This window comes from Ictidomys tridecemlineatus, chromosome 1 (genome assembly GCF_052094955.1).
Source record: "Ictidomys tridecemlineatus isolate mIctTri1 chromosome 1, mIctTri1.hap1, whole genome shotgun sequence".
NCBI lineage: Eukaryota > Metazoa > Chordata > Mammalia > Rodentia > Sciuridae > Ictidomys > Ictidomys tridecemlineatus.
In genome coordinates this window covers 240,848,380-240,870,396 of record NC_135477.1, presented here as the reverse complement: position 1 = coordinate 240,870,396, position 22,017 = coordinate 240,848,380, and the positions used below count along the sequence as shown (strand labels likewise).

The 22,017-nt window shown below is 34.5% G+C and overlaps 1 protein-coding gene across 5 annotated transcripts in view; it reads left to right on the top strand.

The window, feature by feature from the left end:
- The window catches only part of Zfr (zinc finger RNA binding protein), a 77,680-nt gene extending 55,879 nt beyond the window's left edge, over positions 1-21,801 (top strand). For all 5 annotated transcript variants that reach the window (XM_013358771.4, XM_078017145.1, XM_078017135.1 and 2 more), the window contains 3 exons: positions 11,441-11,552; positions 11,666-11,763; positions 17,477-21,801. In XM_013358771.4, the coding sequence (XP_013214225.1) occupies positions 11,441-11,552; positions 11,666-11,763; positions 17,477-17,656 (390 nt within the window). In that variant the 3' untranslated portion in view covers positions 17,657-21,801. The remainder of the gene's footprint in view (positions 1-11,440; positions 11,553-11,665; positions 11,764-17,476) is intronic.
- Positions 21,802-22,017: the final 216 nt, after the last annotated feature.

Genomic DNA, 22,017 nt, shown 5'->3' with positions numbered 1-22,017 from the left:
TTCCAAGATCTAAGAACATGTTCTAATTGTTCATCAGAAAGTTGGATCATTTAAAATTTCAAAATATTCTGGGATATCATTGTACTTTTCTTTTTGTACTGAGACTTGAACCCAGCGTCATTTAACCACTGAGTCACATCCCATCCCTAACCTAAAACTTTTAGCTTTTATTTTGATAGAGGGTCTTGCTAAGTTGCTTAGGGCCTCAGCCTCCTGAGCCACTGGGATTATAGGCATGCATCTTCGCCCCCAGCTCATCATACTTCTTAATGTTTAACAATATATAATAGACAAAATAAGCCATCTCGTTTTTCATTTGTTTCTTTTCTTTCTTTTTTAAATTGAACCCAAGGATGCTTTCCCAGTTTTTTATTTTATTTTGAGACAGGATCTCACTATATTACTGAGACTGGCCCTAGACTTAACTTTTTCCACAGTAAGAAATTGGCCTTTGTCTCTGTTAAATGATATTTTCCAGTTTCTCATGTGCTCTTCAGTTCATAATTCTTGCTATAAAAAGTCTTCTAAATTTTTATAAATTCTGCTGGGTGTGGTGGCACGTATGTGTACTCCCTGCATATTTAGTGGGAGGAAGGGATGGTTAGGATAAAGATTTGTAATGTTTGGTCTGGGGCTATAGCGCTAGCCTGCCATGTGTGAGGCACTGGGTTTGATCCTTAGCACCACATAAAATAAATAAAATAAAGGCATTCTGTCCATCTACAACTACAAAAAAAAATTTAAAAATGATTTTAAAAGACTATTATAATGTTTAATTTTTACCAGGAAAAAAACTAAGTATTACTTGATTAGTTAAAAATTAACTAAAAAACTACAAATTGATCAAAGATGAATCCAGCTGTGTACTTTTGTAGACAGATTGCTAAATTAGTTCTATATTTGAATGGTTCACTAGGTCTTTATTGAGGTGGCTTTTCATTTCTTGACTGACTACATTTTATCATCAGTTCTTAACAAAAAGTATGCTTTAAATTTCTTACATATTTGAGATTCTGCCACTCACCACTATTTCAATGAAAAATACTTTGTTAGGTTACAGTTTTTCCCTCTCCATTTGTAATTGTTGCTCCATTATCTTCTGACATTTAGTATTACTAAATCTAAATCCCAGGGTTTTTTTGCCCTTTATCTGATGCATGAGTTTATTTAAAATTGTTTTCTTTATCCTGGAATTTGAGTAACTTAACCACATTTGTCTGATGAAAATCTTGTTCTTATTATCCGTATTTCTTTAAAATGTTTGTGTTTTCTTGCCTCTTACTTTTTACTTTTCTTATAGCTAAAGGTGAAGAATAATTTTGTTATTTTTGATCAATATGCTTATTTTAGGAACACAGATTATCCTATTGTTTGGTTGCCTTTGTCTAACATATGTACTATTTTTTTCAATTGTTTAGTCTCTGTCTTCTTTCTTTCTTCTTGTATCCCCAGTGATTATCTCCTTGGCAGCAACTTAGTTTTCAGCTATGTCCTATTCTTTGCTTAGTTCTCTAAGTTATTTTGCATTTCAGTTTGCTTTATTAGCCCTATAATTTTAATAACCTCTTAATTTTGTGCTCTTAATTTTAAGTGCCTTCAATTACACATCATACTCTAGAACTCAAATGTTAGAATTTACTTTCATTCCCATAAATTAAGATTCATTCAGAACAGATTTTTTAGAAACTCTTTAATGGACTTCAAATTTTATAGCAGATTTTGACTCACAGAAAAATTCAGTGAAAAATATTGAGTTCCCACATATTCTTTATCACTACACATGCACCACCTCTCCTACCATCAACATCCTGCTCAACAACAATTGAACTACTTTGACATGTCCTTATCATCTAAAGTATATAAAGAATAGATTTTTCATCTCTATTTTCCATATTGTAGGGCACAAAAGTACAAAATATCATGCAAATCTATTCTACTTTTTTTAAATGTGTTTTTTTTATTCTTAGTTGCTTGTGGGGTAAAATGTGACATCTCAGTACATTTATGTAATATATAATGATCATATCAGAGAAATTGGCATGTTCATCACTTCAAACATCATTTTTTTATTCTGAGAACATTCAAAACTCTCTCTTGCTAATTTGAAGTATACATTTAGGACTAGTAATAAAGCTTAGTGGGATAGAATGATTATAGCATGTGTGGGGTCATGGATTCTGTCCTCAGCACCACCAAAAGAAACAGAAGCATATAATTAATTGCTGTCAACCATAATTACCCCACTGTGTTATTGAACATGAGAAGGTATTCTGCCTATCCTGTTGGCTCCCCTGTACCCATTAACAGTCCTATGTTCATTTTACTTTACTCTCCTGTACACCCTTCCCAGGCTCTGATAACTGCTCTTGTACTTTGTACTTTATGAGATCAACTTTTTTAAGTTATAGATGGATACAGTACATTTATTTATTTAGTTTTATGTGATGCTGAGGATTCAACCCAGGCCCTCATGTGTGCTAGGCACGTGCTCTACCACTGAACTACAATCCCATCCCCCTGAGATCAACTTTTTAACTGCCACATATAAGTGAGAACACGCAGTATTAATCTTTCTCAAAAGCCTGGTGTACCTAGCAGGTTGGGAAGCTGACACAGGAAATCATGAGTTCAAAGCTAGCCTCAGCAACCTAGTGAAGCCCTAAGCGATTCAGCGAGACCCTGTCTCTAAATAAAATATTAAAAAGGGCTGGAGATGTGGCTCAGTGGTTAACCACCCCTCAGTTCAATCCCCAAAAAAAGGCCTGAGGTATTTTACTTAAAATAATATTCTCCATTTCTATTCATGTTGCTGCAAATGTCAGAATTACATTCTTTTTCATGACTGAATAACATTCTGTTGTGATTGTATGCCTTATTTTTTTTTATTCAGTTATCTGTTGACAAACATTGTGTTTTTTTGTTTGTTTTTGGTACTGGGCATTGAACCCAGGGGCACTTAACCACTGAGCCACATTCCCAGTCCTTTTTATTCTGGAACAGGGTTTCACTAAATTGCTTAGGGCCTTGCTAAGTTGCTGAGGCTGATCTTGAACTTGGAATCATCCTGTCTCTTCCTCCGAGCTAATGGGATTATAGGCATGTCTACTATGCCCAGATCAAGAATGTTTTTAATATTTCTTCTTTTTCTTCCACTGTGCATTATGAGAACTGCTTTTACAAAGGAGTTGGATTTGGCTATATGCACCCTTGCTAACAGACATGGGCTATGCACTCTACTGTATCTGCTTCAGGTTTTAAATCCAAGAGCCTTTTCTCTTGCAAAATCTCCATTTGTTTCCTGAATCTGAATGCCATATCATTTTAGGAACAACCTCACTCGTGACACCACTGAGGGTGTTTGAAGCCCTTATGTTGAGAGTTCATAACCATCTTTTGGGGGGTTGGGGGTACTGGGGATTGAACTCAGGAGCACTTGGCCACTGAGCCACATTCCCAGCCCTATTTTGTATTTTATTTAGAGACAGTCTCACTGAATTGCTTAACTCTTCTATTTTTGCTGAGGCTGGCTTTGAACTCAAGATCCTCCTAATTTGGCCTCCTGGGCTGCATGTGGGATCACAGGTGTGCATCACCATGCCCAGCCACAACCATCTTTGATGTTATTTTTTCCCCCTATTTACTTGGTACTCGCTTCGTTTGTTTATTTATTTATTTGTATTTTACCTGTATTTTAGCCATGTCTTTTTATTATTGGGCATAATTAGAAGTGAATAAGTATGATTCTTCTACTCTTTCCTGATTTCTACAAAAACTTCAGCATTGCAAATTATGCTCCCTTTTTCCTGCTGAGGTAGAAGGTGATCAGAAGAGGTTTTTCTTTTCAGGAACATTTCTTCTCCTGGAACTACCTGCAGCATAACTCATGCTACCTTTCTACAGCTTGGGGGTTATCGATGAAGTCTTTTGGATTTTGTTCACTCAGTCAACCCTATTCCCCCCTCACTTCCCCCCACCCCCGGTATGGAGAGCCCAATAAGACTAAGACCTACATGAGAGTTACCCAAACAGGGTAAGCTCTCAGTTTCTTGTAAATGTTCTCCTTCACTGACTAGCCTTTCCTGTATTTGATTCAAGTTATTGCAGTCTTGGTTACTGGCAGAAGTACATGCACATTATAATGTATTTCTTTTCTTTTTTTAACCAGGGGTGCTCTACCACTGGTTTGTAGCCTCATCCCTTTTCTAAATTTTATGTTAAAACAGTCTCACTAAGTTGCCAAGGCCGACCTCAAACTTGTGATCCTTCTCCTTCAGCCTCCTGAGTCACTGGGATTACAGATGTGCACCACTGTACCCAGCTTGTAATTCATTTTTTAATCATAGTCGTGTTTGGGGGCCAGAAGATCTTGGGATTTGGCTCTTGTGTGTTGTCACTTTAATACCCTTTCTTCTTGATTTTCATAAAAGAAATTGGAGGTTCTTTATTTTTATTTTTATATAGCATTCTGATTACTTACTTTGAACAAATAATTAATAATGCTTGCTTTTATGGATTTTCACATACATTGCAATAGTATTGAAAATGGTATTCTACCTTCAAATTAGTTCTTTTGTTCTGAATTTGTCATGAAGTGCAAAAAAATTCAGTGGAGTTCTTTTGTAAGGTTGGTCTGACATCAGAATTGCTATATAGTATCCATAGCTTCTTTAGTAGGGTATACATGCTGTAAATTATGAATGGTGTGTAGTTGAGTTCCTAAAAATATATATTTTATTGCTGAACAGTGTATTTGGATGATAAATAGTTCACACGGAAAAAATAATAATCTGTTGTAGTATAGATGAATCTCCAAAGCATTGTTTAAAGTGCAAGAAGCCAGGCTGGGCTTGTGGCTCAGTGGTAGAGTGCTTGCCTAGCATGCATGAGGCATAAAAATAAAAAATAAAGATATTGTGTCCAACTAAAAAAATGTTGAAAAAAAATGTGTGAGAAGCCAGGCACAAAAAGTCATATTGTTTCCATTTGTATGAAATAATGAGAATTAAAAATTTCATACAAGGAATGTGTATCTTTATGGACTAGGGAAAGACTGCTTAAGGGGTAAGGAGTTTACTTGGGTGTTTTGGAAATCTTTTAGAACTAAGTAGAGGTGATGATTGGACAACATAGTGAATAAAATACTAGTTGTTCACTTTTTAAAATAGTTAACTTTACATTCCATAAATATTACCTGAGCTTTTTAAGTTCTCGCAGATTGTGGGGAGAACTGTTCTAATAATACTTACTGCTCACATAATAATTGAAATATGTAATTTAACATTACTTTTCACATTTTTTTTTTGTTTTCTTCAGTGTGTTTGTAAGTAATTTAGATATTAGTGCTGGTAGCAAGAGAGTTCTTGTCTATTGCTGATGGAATCAATGAAAAAAAAATTAAATGATAGTATATTGATAACTCCAGGCAAAGAACTAACATTATGTTTGCTTACAAAAGAATCAGCAACTTGTACGGGAGTAATATTTCATTTACTTTAACTTAAAAAAGGGTAATAACTCAGCATTTAGCTAAAAGTAAACTTTCCCCCAAAAGTCATAACAGTTTAAGACTTTTATAGATTTCAGCACTTTGAAGTAAGTTGTTCTGCATAGTTATGTTACAAAAATACAACTTCCTGTGATTGGACTTTAAAAATGGAAATCTGTCACTCATGCATTAGTATTTATCTATGTCAACTAGAATATATAATTAGCTGTTGTATATAGAATTGTTCATAAGGGATCTATAGAATCCTTTTTTAGTAGCATAAATATAATCTGTAAAATGTGAATAATAGTTATATCTACCTCCAGAAGGTGGTTTTAATGGTAAAAGCTAGTCAACGTATATAAAAACTGAGACCAGTGGTTACTGCAGGATATATCGTGCTAATGGTGAAGAGAATACCTGCTACTACTATTATTTAATCAGAACTAATGCTAGAGATTTCTTCTAGTCACAGATGAGTATTTTTTGTGCTTTTGTTAAGTGTAACATACTGACTTTCCTGATTTAATTAATATGTGCCATTTAAGACTTTGATAGAGCTTGCTGGTTATGCTCTAAAAATGGTTTTATTGCTTTATACTCCCACTAATGAAAGTGCCTGTATTATTACAGTCTCTTCAAGTGTATGTGTGTGTGTGTGTGTGTTTTTTTTTTTAACCTCTACCAGAACTAGAAATTAATGTCTAAGGAAAGGTTTGAAAAAGTTGGTTTTGACTCAGAAGAATTTAGGTGATAGCTTTATTACCTACAATAGTCTTAGACAGACTGCTTAATATCTTTTAAGGTATCTTTTTTTATATCTTTAAATTGTGGTATAATAGCATCTATGAGAATTAAATGAAATCATATATTTAAAGTGCTTAGCACTTCATGAATATTTGCCTATAATCACAACAAGTCTATAGGCTGAGGCAAGAGAATCCGAAGTTCAAGACTAGCTTCAGCAACTTTGTGAGGCCTTAAGTAATTTATCAAGACCTTGCCTCAAAATAAAAGGGGCTGGGGGTGTGGCTCAGTGGTTAAGTGCCCCGGTACCAAAAAAATACTAATAATTAAATACAAGCAAATATTATAATCATAGATTATTTTTATTTTTAGTAGTAGATGAACACAATACCTTTTTTTAAAATTTTATTTTTATGTGGTACTGAGGTACAGCCCCACGTTATGTCTTAACATACCTAAATTTATAATTGATTAATTTTCCCACAACTTTCTCTAGCAGTACACTGTGAAAATCTGAGACATTTTTGAAAAGCTGCATATTTTATAATATATTTTGGGGGGTGGATACTAGGGATTGAACTCAGGCACTCAACCATTAAGCAACATCAGCCCTATTTTGTATTTTATTAGAGACAGGGTCTCAATTTCTTTCATCACTGAGTTGTCAGGGCTATTCTCACATTCTTTGTAAATATTTTTTTTATTAGTGAATATTCAGATATACATAAAAATGCAATTTTATCAATTTTACTCCTCAATTCCTCCTCCCATTTCATCCCTATTCTCTACCCTAATGGTTTCCCTTCTTCCATGGAATCACCTTTTTTTCCCCTGTTTTTTTCCCTCTAACTTCCACACACATGAGAGAAAATACATAATGCTTTCTTCTTTTAATTTATTTTGCTAAAAATTATCGTCTTCAGTTTTTATCCTGCAAATATTGATTTCATTCTTCTTTATAGTTAAAACTGCATTGTACATACATACGACATTTTATCTTTCATTTGTTGATAGACACCTGGGCTGATTCCATAACTTGGCTAATGTGAATTGTGCTGTGATAAACATGAGTATGAATGTATCTTGAAAATATGCTGAATTTAATTATTTTAGAGAAATATGTAGATCATATAGTAGTTCCAATTTTAGCTTTTTGAGGGACCTCCATACTGATTTCCGTAGTGGCTATACTAAGTTACATTCCCACTAACAGTGTATAAATAGTTTCTCTCCCCACCCCCCATCCTTGCCAGCATTTATTATTTATATTCTTGATGATTGCCATTGTAACAGAGTGAGATATAATATCAAGATTTGAATTGCCCTGATGGCAAGAGACGTTAAACATTTTTTTTTCAGGTAATTTGTTGGCCATTTTTACTTCTTTTGAGAAATGTATGTTTAGTTCACTTACCCATTTATTGGCTGGCTTATTTGTTTTATTAGTGTTGAGTTTTTTATATATATATATTTTTTTCTAGATATTAATCCTCTGTAGGAAGGGCAACTGCAAAGATTTTCTTTCATTTTATAGGTTCTCTCTTCACTGTGTTGTTTCCTTTGCTGTGCTCTTCAATTTGATGCCATCCCATTTATTGATTCTCTTATTTCCTACCTAAGCTATAAGGTTCCCAATCAGGAATTCTTTGTCTGAGCCTATATGTTGTAATTTCCCAGGGTTTTTTGTTTGTTTGTTTGTTTGTTTGTTGGGTTTTGTTGTTGTTGTTTTGGGTTTTTATTGTTGTTGACAATTAGAAAATTTTAGGTCTTACACTTGATTCGTTTCACATTGACTTTTGTGCAAAGTGAGAGGGTTCTAGTTTCATTCTCCTGTATATGAATATTCAGTTTCCCATCAGAGATGGCCTTTTCTTTTTTGAATGTTTTTGGCACCTTTATGAAGAATCATATGATTGTGTGGGTTTTTCTCTGTATTCTGTACCATTGATCTACATGTCTATTTTTTAGCAAGTACAGTGTTGTTTTGAATTTAGGTTAGAAATACTCTATTTCAAAACATTATTTACTATATGCTGGCAATTTATGCTAGTTTAGGAAATTCAAAATAAATATCTACCTTAATCTCATTAAAATAAATATCTGCTTTAATAATCTCAGTCTTTTGGACAACTTTAATTTTTTCAGAAATGAGAGAGATTCCTTTCACATGTATGGAGTTTTCTAGATGATTGAAGCTTATTCCTTAAAACACTAAAACCTTTAAATGACATTCCTTTAAAAAATGTCTTCACCATCTTTCTATATTCTTCAACTGAATAAACTGAGCTATTTTAATTTTTTTCACTGTGATTTATATTGTAAGCATTTATCATTTTCAGTCTCATTTATGCAAGCTATCATTTTTTCACAGCCATTAATGTGCAATTTCTATAAGTTACACCTCTCTTGAGAAGTGTATTCCTAACTTTGGAACTATATTCTCTCTGTGTCCCAACTTTTTACATTTTAGATTTTGAGAAATGGTCTTGAAGTAAATAGTTTTTACCTCTGTTCTCTGTGAGTTTTTTAGTGTATAACTAAACATGGAATCTTTTTTAGCTCCCATATCATTTTAAGGATTTCTTTGTAATAGTTTCATAAAATATATTTTCTTTGGGGACACACTGTGGCTCAGTGGTAGAGTGCTTGCCTCGCATGTGTGAGGCACTGGGTTCAATCCCTTGCACCACATAAAAAATAAATAAAGTAAAAGTATTGTGTCCATCTAATTTTTAAAAAAATATTTTTTTCTTTGAATTGTTATTTGTGGTTTCACTTATAATTTAAATAAAAGCCACATCATGAATGAAATCTAAGTATTATTCTAAGTGAAAGAAACCAGACTTAATGTGGTTCCACCTGAATGAAATGTTCAGAGTAGGAAAATCTGAAGAAGTTGAAAATAGGTTGATGGTTGCCCAGGGTTGAAAAAAAGGGGAATGGAAAAAAGAAGTCTTTTGGATATGGGGTTTCTTTATGAAATGATGAAAAGTTTTCGAGAATTAGATGATGATGTTTGAACAATTTTGTAAGTATACTAAAAGCCACTGGATTCTGCACTTTTACTTTCAAAGGGTGAATATCACTGGGCATGGTAGCATTTGCCTGTAATTCCAGCTACTCCAGAGGTTGAGGCAGGATTGCAAGTTTGAGGCCAGCCTGGAGGACTTAGCAAGATTCTGTCTCAAAATAAAACATACTGGGGATGTAGCTCAGTGGTAGAGTGCACCCCTGGGCTTAATCCCCCCAGTACTATACAAAAAAAGTGGATCTTATGTGTGAATTAGAAAACAATTTTTAATATTTTTGAAAACACATTTTTCTAATTAGAGAACCTTCAAAACATGTCCCGAGTTGGCTGCTTTTTAATTCTGTACTTTTATTTTTGTCTTCTATTCATTGGTTTAGATTTTGAGTTTCTTAAATGTAATTTTACAGTGATTGTATACTTTGTATTTTCCTCAGATAATAGAAGTTCAGTTATACATCTAATGGAAGTATAGATGATACATGTATTTTGTAAAGAAAAAGCAGAAGTATTTTCAGTAGAATATTGTCCTAATTTATAGCAGCATCAATCTGTTTTAATTAAGCCATAAGTTATAATACAAAATATGTATAACACACAATACATGTATGTAATAGTTATGTATATGTATGTATGTACATATATAAAGAGAAGCACAATTTTTTTATTAGTTGTTCAAAACATTACATAGCTCTTGACATATCATATTTCATACATTTGAGTCAAGTGGTTATGAACTCCCATTTTTACCCCGTATACAGATTGCAGAATCACATCGGTTACACATCCACGTTTTTTTAAATGTAGATTTTATATTGTCTTATTACTTTTGGTGTTTTGGTTTTGGGAGATGAGATCTTGCTAGGTTGCCCAGGCTAGCCTTGAATTCCTTGGCTCAGTAGTCCTGCCTCAACCTCCCAAATAATTGGGATTATGAGTACATATTACCAATCCTTTGTTTTTATTTCTTTTTTAATTCTATTTTTTAGTTGTAGTTGGATAATACCTTTATTTTACTTATTTTTATGTGGTATAGAGGGTCGAACCCAGGGTCTCACACGTGCTAGGTGAGAGCTCTACCGCTGAGCACTCTACCAACTGGGCTATATCCCCAGCCAAAATATCTTTTTATTTTATGTAATTATTTTTATGTGATGCTAAGGATTGAACCCAGGGCCTTGCACGTGTTAGGCAAGTGCTCTACTGCTGAGCCACAACCCCAGTCCCTATAGTATAAATTTCTATTTTCTGTTTTTGTGGCTTATCTTATTTTATTTATTTATTTTAAAATATTCTTTAGTTGTCAAGGGACCTTTATTTCATTTATTTTTATGTGGTGCTGAGAATCGAACCCAGTGCCTCACACATGCTAGGCAAGCTCTCTACCACTGAGCCAAACCCCAGCCCTGTGACTTATTTTATGTAATATTTTTAAACTTTAAATTTTTTCTCTTTTCATTTTTACCCTTTATTCTCTCCCCACCCCCTTAGTACTAGGGATTGAACCCAGGGGCACTTTACCACTGAGCTACACCCTCAGTTCTTTCAAATTTGACAGGATCTCATTAAGTTGCTGAGGGTCTCACTAAATTGCTGGTGCTGGCTTTGAACTTGGGATCCTCCTGCCTCAGCCTCCTGAACACCTGGGATTACAGACATGTGCCACCATGCCTGGCAATCTAATATTTTTAATGACAACCAGGAGTGGTAGCATGTGTGTGTAAGCCCAGCTATTCAGAGGGCTGAGGCAAGGGGATCCCAAGTTTAAAGACAGCCTCAGCAATTTAGCAAGATCCTATCTCAAAATAGAGCTGGGGTCTGGGGATGTTGCTCACGGGTGAAGTCATCCCAGGTACTACATGCCTGGTACCACCAAAAAAATATATGTATTTTTCATTCTAGTGTTTGAAAATGAATTTTATTTATTGGCTTGGTGGCACATGCCTGTAAATTACAGCTATTCAGGAAGATGAGACAGGAGGATCACAAATTTGAGGCCAGCCTTGGTAACTTTGTAGCCTATGTCAAAGTTATTTAAAAAAAAAAAATTGAAGGGATGGAGATATAGCATAGTGATAGAGCAGCCCTGGGTTCAAGCCTCAGTACTACCAAAAAAGGGGAAAAAAGAATAATTTCTTTTATCTGTATGTTATTAAACATATTCTTGTTTTTGTTTTTAGGCAATGGAGTTATTAGTAGAGAAAGCAATTAGTAGTGCTTCCAGTCCTCAGAGCCCTGGGGATGCTCTGAGAAGAGTGTTTGAATGCATTTCTTCAGGGATTATTCTTAAAGGTATATTTCATTTTGTTCTTAATGAAGTAAAATTGTATGATAGTTAAATAAAAGTTCTTCTCTTACAGATGGGTATTGCTAATATGTTTGTCTCCTTGTGGTAATGATTGTAGGTAGCCCTGGACTTTTGGATCCTTGTGAAAAGGATCCCTTTGATACCTTGGCAACAATGACTGACCAGCAGCGGGAAGATATTACATCCAGTGCACAGGTACTAGAATTTCTAATCCCAGAGCTTTGTTGGGTTCCTGTCTTTAAAGTTTTATTTTTTCATAACTGTTCTTTAGATGAAGTCACTGTATAATATTTTGCTGCTTTATTAAGTAAACCTTTAAAAAAGACTTACCTTAAATTAGATTTTGCTAATAGAATTTTCAATTAAGAACATTATGTACTATAAACACAGTATTTTCAATGTTTCGTTAAATCAGAGTAATATATATATATATATCTCAAGATAAGCAGAAAGTCATGTTTTCTCATTACATGGAAGTTGTAGGGTATCTGGTTTTAGACGTTATTGATATAATTTAGCCTTTCCTAACAGTGCACAATATAATAAGTGAACGTATGGACTCCAGGGTCAGATTCCCTGGGCTTGAATATCAACTCTGCCATCTTGTTTATAAAATGGGAGGAAAGCAGTTTCTAGCTCAAACAGGATCATTGGGAAGATTAAATTGGTTAATATATGTAATTATACTATACTACTCGGTATATTGAAAGATCTTAAATGTTAGTGTCATCAGCAGTTATCAATCTAAAATTATTATAGCTATCCATAATTTTTATGATCCCAGAAATGTACTGAGTAGGGGGGAAAAAACATGAGCTGTGAACAACAGTAATCCATTCTATGGTAGATGAGAGTTGTTAAACTTAAGATCGTGATTTATTGCCTCTACTGGCAAGGGCAATTTGGAATTTCAAGGATGTCAGGCATTAGTAAATGTTACACTGGAAAGTATACTGGGTGGGAGGCAGTAGTATTAGAACATTAGGGATATTTTATAGACTTAAAATAGAACCAATTCTACAGTATTAAACTAGTTTTTATTTCCTTGATTTAATTTTCGAAAGAATTAATTGTGAATTTACTTGAAAAGAAATTTGGGGTTAGGAGCAGGCATTTGAAAACTCACTCTGCAAGCCACCCCCCTCACTCCTCACTGTACTAGGAATTGAACCTAGGGGCACAGTACCACTGAGCCATGTACTCAGCCATTTTTATTTTGTGACAGAGTCTCTTTGAGTTGCCCACATGGTCCTCAAATTTACAATCATCTTGCCTTAGCCTATCCCAAATTGTTGGGATTAAAAGCTCGTGCTACTATGACCAACTAGAATTGACAATTTTAAAAAGTACTTTTTTGTTGTTTTTTTTAAAGCAGCCTTGAAGAAAATTGTCTAATTTTAGGAGGTAGTCAGAAATGTTCTTATTAAAAGTGATGGAGTTACAGAATCCATAATTCAGTTTATTAAACATCCTTGAAATTGCAGTTAAGAAGAGATTAATGAATCCTGAAAGTTAGGGCTAGGAAAAGAGAACATTGTAGCTTTAAAGGGAATCTTGTGCTCATGATACAGTTGAATATCTTGATTGTGATGGTGGTTAAATAATGTACAGCTACATATATAATAAAATTGAAGAGGGCTGTACATATATAAATAGTGAAATCTGAATAGTCTCTATATTGAACCAATTTTCAGCTTGTTTCTTCATGTCCATGTTTTATGTTTCTCTTTCCTTCCTTTGTCCCTTTTTAGGACTATTCCTCTTTTCCTTCCAAAAACATTCACCTTCTTGTATGCCATTTTGAAAAATAAGTTAATGGGGGCTGGGGATGTGGCTCAAGCGCGCTTGCCTGGTATGCGTGCGGCCCGGGTTCCATCCTCAGCACCACATACCAACAAAGATGTTGTGTCCGCCGAGAACTAAAAAATAAATATTAAAAATTCTCTCTCTCTCTCTCACTCTCTCTTTAAAAAAAAAAAAAAGTTAATGGTCCCTTAATAAGTTATACATAAATTATCCTGTGCTTCATCAATTCTTTGATTCCTGTTTATAAACTCATGAAATCAGAATGCTGTGACCCTCTCTTCTCTGTCAGCCGCAGCCATTAATTAAGGTGATACCAGACATAGTGGATAAAGAAAAGACAAACAGACACACATAGGAAGAAAAAACTGGAGCCAGGTGTGTAGCCAAGTCCTGGTGAGGCTTGACTGACTCCGGAACTAGCCAAGCAAGTTTTATTATACAAGTTTCATCAAAGGTTTTATTTGTGGGAAAGTTTCAGCAAAGCAGGCAATCTGAAAGATGCAGGATTGGCAAGACATTAGGGTCATCTTGTTTTGCTCAGAATTCACTATCCCTGGGAGAAGGTGCTGAACTCAAGGCGTCCGCTAATAGAGCCACATGCCTTCTCACATAGCTCACCTCCCCCAGCGTTACCACAGCAACTGGGCATCTTGACCCACACCTTCACACAGGCAGCTCCCAGCACAAATGCAACCACAAGAGTCAGATAGGCCATGATTTAGATCACTTCTCTACATCAGAAGAAAAAAATCCATATGAAAACTTATTCACAAATGTTCATAGTAGCATTATACATAATAGCCAAAAAGTAGAAACAACCTAAATGTCCATCAATTGATGAATGGATTGATAAATGTAGTATATTCATATAGTAGGATATTATTCAGTCATGAAAATGAATCTTGAAAATCTTAATGCTAAGTGAATGGAACCAGACACACACACACACACACACACACACACACACACACACACACAAACATTATTTTATGCAAATTATTTTAAATAGGCAAATCTGTGAGATACAGAAAAATATAGTTTAGCTGTGAGGGCCTTAAAGTAGAAGGCTTAAGGAGTAACTGTTGTTGGGTATAGAGTTTCTTTTTAAGAGTGATAAAGATTTGGGAATTAATGGAGACAGTTTAACAACTTTATAAGTATTACTAAAAGTGACTGAATTCTACTCTTTGAAAGTGTGGGTCTTGGGTTTGGGGATATAGCTCAACAGTAGCATGTGCAAGACCCTGGGTTTGATCCCCTTTGATTCTAGAAAAGGAAAAGGGGGTTAACCTTATGATGTGTGAATTATAGTTCAGTTTGTGGTGCTGGGGATTGAAGCCAGGGTGTTGTGTATGCTAAGCACACACACTACCAATGATCTGTACCCCAGCCCAACTTTCAAGATTTCATGAAATCTTGCCATTAGTGCCAAAGACACCACTATTCACTATAGACATAGTCATATAGTGAAAATCTTTTTTATTCATGACTAACAAGGATTTTTTTTTTTTTTTAACCATGGGGATATCAGTGTCATGCAGTGTTTTTATATTCTTGGTAATTATGTTTTCACAATGACAGAAAGTTGGTTTGCATAATGGTTTGATGCTTAATGATTATTCAATAACATGTTATGAATTACCCAGAATTATTTAGGTTTTGTAGTTTAGCCTTTTCCACTGTGTTACTAGAAAGTAGAATTTTGTATGTGTGTGTTCCAAGGAATCATTTGGGGATTACCTGTTGTTAGGGGATTGTTTCAACTCATTGAAAACCAGCTGCAGTAACAGAACTTTATTTTAAATATCTTTTTCGTTGTGGGTGGACACATAACTTTATTTTTATTTATGTGATGCTGAGGATTGAATTTAGGGCCTCACACATTCGAGATGAGTACTCTACCACTGAGCCACAGCCACAGCCCTAACAGAATATCTTTAAGATATCTTATAGTGAATAAACATAAACAAGCATACACCCAAAGGACTTAAAATCAGCATAGTATAGTGGTGCAGCCACATCAATGTTTTAGCAGCTCAGTTCACAATAGCTAAGCTATGGAACCAACCGAGGTATTCTTGAACAGATGAGTGGATAAAGAAAATGTGGGATACATACACAATGGAATATTACTCGGCCATAAAGAAGAATGAGATTGTGGCTTTTGCTGATAAATGGAGCTGAAGCATATCATGCTAAGTGAAATAAGCCAGTCCCCAAAATGCAAAGGCCGAATGCTTCCTCTGATATATGGGTGCTAATTCACAATAAGGATGGGGCATTAGGGAACAACCGAGTTAGTTTAGATTAGGTAGAGGGGAGGGGATATGGGGATAGGAAGGATAACAGATTGAAACAGACATTGTGACCTTATGTACATGCATGCCTTTATGACTAGTGTGATTCTACAAAATGTACAATCAGGAAAATGAGGAAATATACCCCATTTATGTGTATCAAAGTGCATAAAAACATTCTGCTGTCATCTATAACTAATTAAAACAAATTAAAAATGTATAAAGTAAAAAAGAGGGGATGAAGGGAAAGGAGGGGGATGGGAATAGGAAAGACAGTAGAATGAATTGGACACAATTTTCCTATGTTCATATGTGAATCCTCCTGCTTCAGCCTCCCAAGCCACTGGAATTATAGGCATGACCAGTATAACTCCACATCATGTACAAGTACTAAATGGGAAGTATCATACATACTCCATGTAAGAGGCAGGTGGGGGTGGGGTGCAGTGGTAGAGGGACAATGCAAAAGGCAAGTTGGCATGGTTCAATATGAAGTTTGCCTGATCTTACGAAAAACGGTAACTACCAGATACCAAAATATCCAGTAAACCAAGTATGGTGTCATATACCTGAAATCCAGCTACTCAGAAGACTCAAGGCAGGAGGATCACAAGTTCAAGGGCAAGGCTGATCAAATTAGCAAGGCCCTGTCAAAATAAAAAATGAAAAGGCTAGGAATGTAACTCAGTACTAACGTGCTCCTGAATTTAATCCAAAAAAACAATAACTTTTGAGTATAATGGCAGTTCCAAAGTTGTACTTTATACCAGATGTCTAGGAAGGCTGTCACTAACCATTATATGAAAGCAGTTAACCTGCATTTTTTTGTTTTATATATCCTATATATTTTTTGATGTATCATAATTTATAGTTAATTTATGTTTTAGTTTGTTTTCATGTATCTTCACTAAATAGTAAGCTTCATGAAAGCAGAAATGTTATTTATATTCTGGCATAGTAAGTGCTTACTTAGATATCTAAAAGGAGCAAGCATATGAATGAATGGCTAAATGGGAAAGAAATTGAAGTACGGTTCACTTTTGTAAAGCCATATATGTGTGTACAACACGTGCCTTGAGCCTATGCCTCATGGGTATCCAAAGAAAGAGTAGTAAAATATGTAGATATGAACAAAAGAACAGTTTGCTCATTGAGAAAGAGACCTTTTATTTCAGGATGTTTTTTTTTTCCCAGTGATTATAACACTAAATTTATTAACAGTTTATTTTTTAACTGGCTGTGGTTTCACACCCCTGTACTCCCCGCTACTCAGAGGCTGAGGAAGTAGGATTTAAAGTTTGAGGTTAGCTTGGGGTTAGACCCTGTCTCAAAATTTTAGAAGGGATTGGGGGCTTAAGGTGTACCTCAGTACTTTTTTATTCTTTATTTATTTGGCACCTGGGATTGAACCCAAGGGCGCCTGACCACTGAACTATCCCCGGTCCTTTTTTATATATTTTTTATTTAGAGACAAGATCTTAGCTAAGTTACTGAGGCTGGCTTTGAAATTGCAATCCTTCTGCCTCAGCCTCCAAGCCACTGGAATTATAGGCATGGGCCACAGCACCTGGCTGGTAATTTGTTTTTTAACTTAATGTTTCAGAAAGCAACTTGCACATACAAAATCCTGGGGGAAAAAACATCAGAGCATATAGATGTCAGTTCTGATGATGAGTTATGAAACTAATTAATTCAGCGTGTGTATTTCATTAAACCTGCTTTTTTAAAGTTGTTAAATGGAGGGAATAAACATAAGAATATGTTGGTTTTAGTAATTAATTCTAAATTCTGACTCTTTGTTACAGTTTGCATTGAGACTCCTTGCATTCCGCCAGATACATAAAGTTCTAGGCATGGATCCATTACCCCAAATGAGCCAACGTTTTAACATCCACAACAACAGGAAACGAAGAAGGGATAGTGATGGAGTTGATGGATTTGAAGCTGAGGGGAAGAAAGACAAAAAAGATTATGATAACTTTTAAAAAGTTTCTGCAAATCTTCAGTGTTAAAAACAACAGGTGCCGGTTTGTTGGCTCTTTTTCATTCATAATAATGTCTACTTTGAAAATTTTATCAAGAATTTAAGAATTTCATGGAAGAACCAAGTTTTTCTATGGCATTAAAAACAATGTACAGTGTTAGGTATTATATGAATGGAAAGACACCAGAAAAATTGTGTTCCAACTAAGGAAAAACAGAGGTTCTGGGTTTTTTTCTCCATTATTTTGGTTTTATTTCCTGATTGCCCTAGCACCCCCTATTTTTGTCTTATTAACTAGTGCATTGTCTTATTAAATCTTTACTGTATTTAATGCAGGATTTGTGCTTTAGTTGCTCTGTGTATTTGGATATTTTTATTTAGAAGTTTTGTTTGCTTTTTGACATTAGTTGTTAAGTTACTTTGTGTTATAGATGATATCCTTTACCCCTTAATATTTTACAGCAGTACGTTTTTTTGTAACGTGAGACTGCAGGATTTTTTCCTTTTGTTACTGTATGTGAAGGATTACAACACAAAAAGTTATCCTGCCATTCAAGTGCTCAGAACAAAATGTTTCTGCAGATCTTGTGGCATTTGTCTCTAGTGTGATATATAAAGGTGTAATTAAGACAGATTTCTGTTAATCTAATCAAGTTTGCTGTTAGTTGTGCATTAGCAGTATAAAAGCTAATATATACTATATGGTCTTGCAACAGTTTTAAAGCCTCTGCATAATTGATAATAAAAATGCATGACGTTTTTGTTTTTAATAGACTTTTAAAATTATAATTTTAGGTTTAACACGTAGATCTTTGTACAGTTGACTTTTTGACATAGCAAGGCCATAAAATAACTTTCTGAATATTTTTTTCTTCTGTATAAGTGGAAAGAGCATTTTTCACATATAAGTGGGCTATTATTTTCAGAAGAAGTTTATCATTGTGCAACTAACAACTAGCCCTTAATTATGGTGACAGTTTCTTTTCGGTGTGTGTGAGATTACCTAGCAACTATTACAGTATAACACAGTTGAATGATTCCCACACACACACACCCCATCACCCAGATAATTTACAGTTCTATTAACAGTGAGGTTGATAAAGTATTACTGATTTTAAAAATTAAGATTATCTAAGGAAAAAAAAACAGAAAATTATTTGGTGTGGCCATCTTACATGCTAATGTCTTCTACAAATAACTAAATATTCTAGCAGTGGTGTAATGAAAAGTTACATCTTACTGTTGATGTATGTATGCTCTGGTACACAGATGTCATTTTGTTGTCACAGCACTACAGTGAAATACATAAATAAAAACTTAAATTCATATAATGACTTAACTGTATTATATGTTAGAATTTATATCATAAACTTCTTTTGCTTTTAAATGACTTATGCTTCAGTAAAATTATATTCAAATTTCTTGGGTACTACATATCGTTATTCCTAACGTAAGTGCTACCTTAGTGCATAATTATCAGAAACTTTTATAGTTCTGTACTGTATTGGTTCATTTTAATTCTAGGCTCATGATTTTCCCCCATACTTTTATGTCACCAGGTAACTATAAGACACAACTGGGGAAATAAATAGGCTTCTCTCCCAGATATGTCACAAACTATCTGTATGACTTTGTCAAGCCTCTTTTTTTTTCTTTCTTTTTTCCTCCCTTTTCTTTTCTCTCCCCTACTCCCCAAGTCTACCCTAGTAGTCTTCCACTATAATTTTAGAATTTTTTTCCTTACAGTTCTCTTAAGGGAAGGAATTTTTTTTTCCACTGATGACAAACACCGTATTAGCTTTTTTCTCTTTTTTTTCCCATGTAAAACTATTCATAACAAAGTCTCATTGTTAAGAGTGCTTGCATAGCATGCTTGATGCCCTGGCTTCAGTCTCCAGCACCAAAATATAAATCAATAAACCTATTCATAGTAAGTGAAAGTACCATACTACTTATTTTCCACATGAGGAAACTGAAGCCCAGCATAAAAGATCATACATCTTCAGTATTAAGTGACAGTTGAAATTAAGACCCAAATTTCAAAATTTATGGTCAATAACATTTTGTCAGACTGGCCCCATTATTGCAGTTATGTTCAAAAAATGTTTTCAACCCATGTTTCAAAATTTTGCCTTTGGTTTGGGTGCCTTTATCCAGAAATACAATTGGTCCATTTACATTTTTTTGCTAAATTACTTGTGTATTGATTTTTTTTTTTTTTGGCACAGCTTAATTGTTGTAGTAACTATGGCTAAACCCATAGTAACCATTTTGTATGAAAGAATAATTTACTCTGTAGTATAAAGAAGCATTGATTGTTCACCTTAATGCATGCTTGAGCTAGTTGTTTCATCAGCTGGTTTATTTACCAGTTTTTCTCTGCATCTCAGACTGGCTTTTCCTGTTATTACTGCATGCTTATTTTAAAATAATTTAATGGTAAACCAAATAAATTTATTCTTTCTCACCATGCCCTAATGATATAATGCATTCCAAATTAGATTATTTTCTTTGTCTTAAGCACTATTATGTTTCTGTTTCTTTGGGTGTTTTTTGTCTTTTTTGGGGGGGGGGTGGTACTGGGGATTGAACTCAGGGCCTTGTGCATGCGAGGCAAGCACTCTACTGACTGAGCTATATCCCCAGCCCGTTTTTATTTCTCTCAATAATCTGGAATTAAAATGCAAAATTACATAAACAACTTAGCAAAGAATCTGTTTTTTTTCTTAAGTCAACAGTATAAAATCATTTTTTTCCTGTGTATTTTAAAAAAAACCTTTTGTTATGAAATTTTTAAATTTAAAATTTTTTTCCCAATAAAAAGCAAAGATTTTAGTGTCATATAAAGATGATAATATTCATAGTAGTCATCTCAAATTTTTTCATGAGAATCACCTGCAGAACATTTTAAGATTAAGATTTCTCAGCCCTAATTACAGATTGTTACTGAAGAAGGCCAGAGTGAGCCTGCGAATCCTCATTTTAAGATGGATTTCTGTCAGGAATGGTAGTACATGCCTATAGCCTATAATCCCAACAAGTCAAATGCTGAGGCAGTAGGATGGCAAGTTTATGGCCAGCCTCAGCAACTCAATCCCTAGTACTGCCAAAAAAAAAAAAAAAAGTCAATAAGATAACTTTTTAATATCTATTTGAATGGATAGCACATACACATGACATAAAAGTCAAAAAGATGTAAAGTGGTATATGGTGTAAGTATTCTACCTCACCTTACCTTTAGTTGTCATTTTTCCAGGAGTAGTCAGTATTGACTGTATTCTTTCATATTCTTTCACAGATGATTGCTGCACACATTATCACAAATGTATGCTTCCTTTGTTTTGTACACAAATGACAGCAATGCTGTATACATTCTGCAGCTCACTATTTTTCATTTGATGTATTTGAACATCTTTCATATTAGTAAATTAGACTTTTTTTTTTTTTTTTTTTAGTTGTAGATGGACACAGTATCTTTATTTATTTTTAAGTGGTGCTGAGGATCGAACCCAGTTCCTCACACATGCTAGGCAAGCACTTTACCACTGAGCTACAACCCCAGCCCCAGACTTTATCTTTAATTGATGTGGTTCTCATACAAGTGGCCTGTTCTTGCTTTAATAAACATTCTTCATAACAGTAACTTTAGTCATTATAGTAACTGGCCTTTATGAAATGCTTTCTAAAAAAGCAGCAATCTCCTGTTGATCAGAAGTATAGATGATTAATTTGATCCCAAACCTACTAATTACTTTTAAAATGGATGAATTTTTTAAAAGCGGGGGTTGGGAAGCAACATATTTCACTTGAATAAAAATAAGCCTTGTAAAATATAGGATGTTTCCAAATAAAAATGTTCTTTATGTTTATGGAATGTGATGGACATCATTATCCAAAGTACATGTATGAAGACCTGAAATGGATGTCAACATACTTTATTTACAAAGATGAAAAACTGTGGTAAATATGTGTAATAAGAATTGTAATGCAAAAAAAAGATTTTTGAGTTGTTAAAGTAAACTGTAAGCCTGGGGGTGTGGATCAGTAGCAGAGTGTTTTTGCCTACCATGTGCAATCCCCAGCACCACAAAAAATTAAATAAAAATAAATAGCTGAATGTGGTCATCCACACTGGCTATAACCCTACTTTTTTTTTTTTTTCCTTTTAATGTGTGTGTGTGTTGGAGATTGAACCCAGGACCTTGTTCTTGTAAGGTGAGCACTCTCCCAACTGAACTATATCCTCAGCCCTAACCCTAGCTATTCTGGAGGCTGAGGCAGGAGGATCTCAAGTTCGAGTACAAGCCTGAGTGATATAACAAAACCCTGTCTGAAAAATTTTGAAAGGGCTAGGGCTGTAGC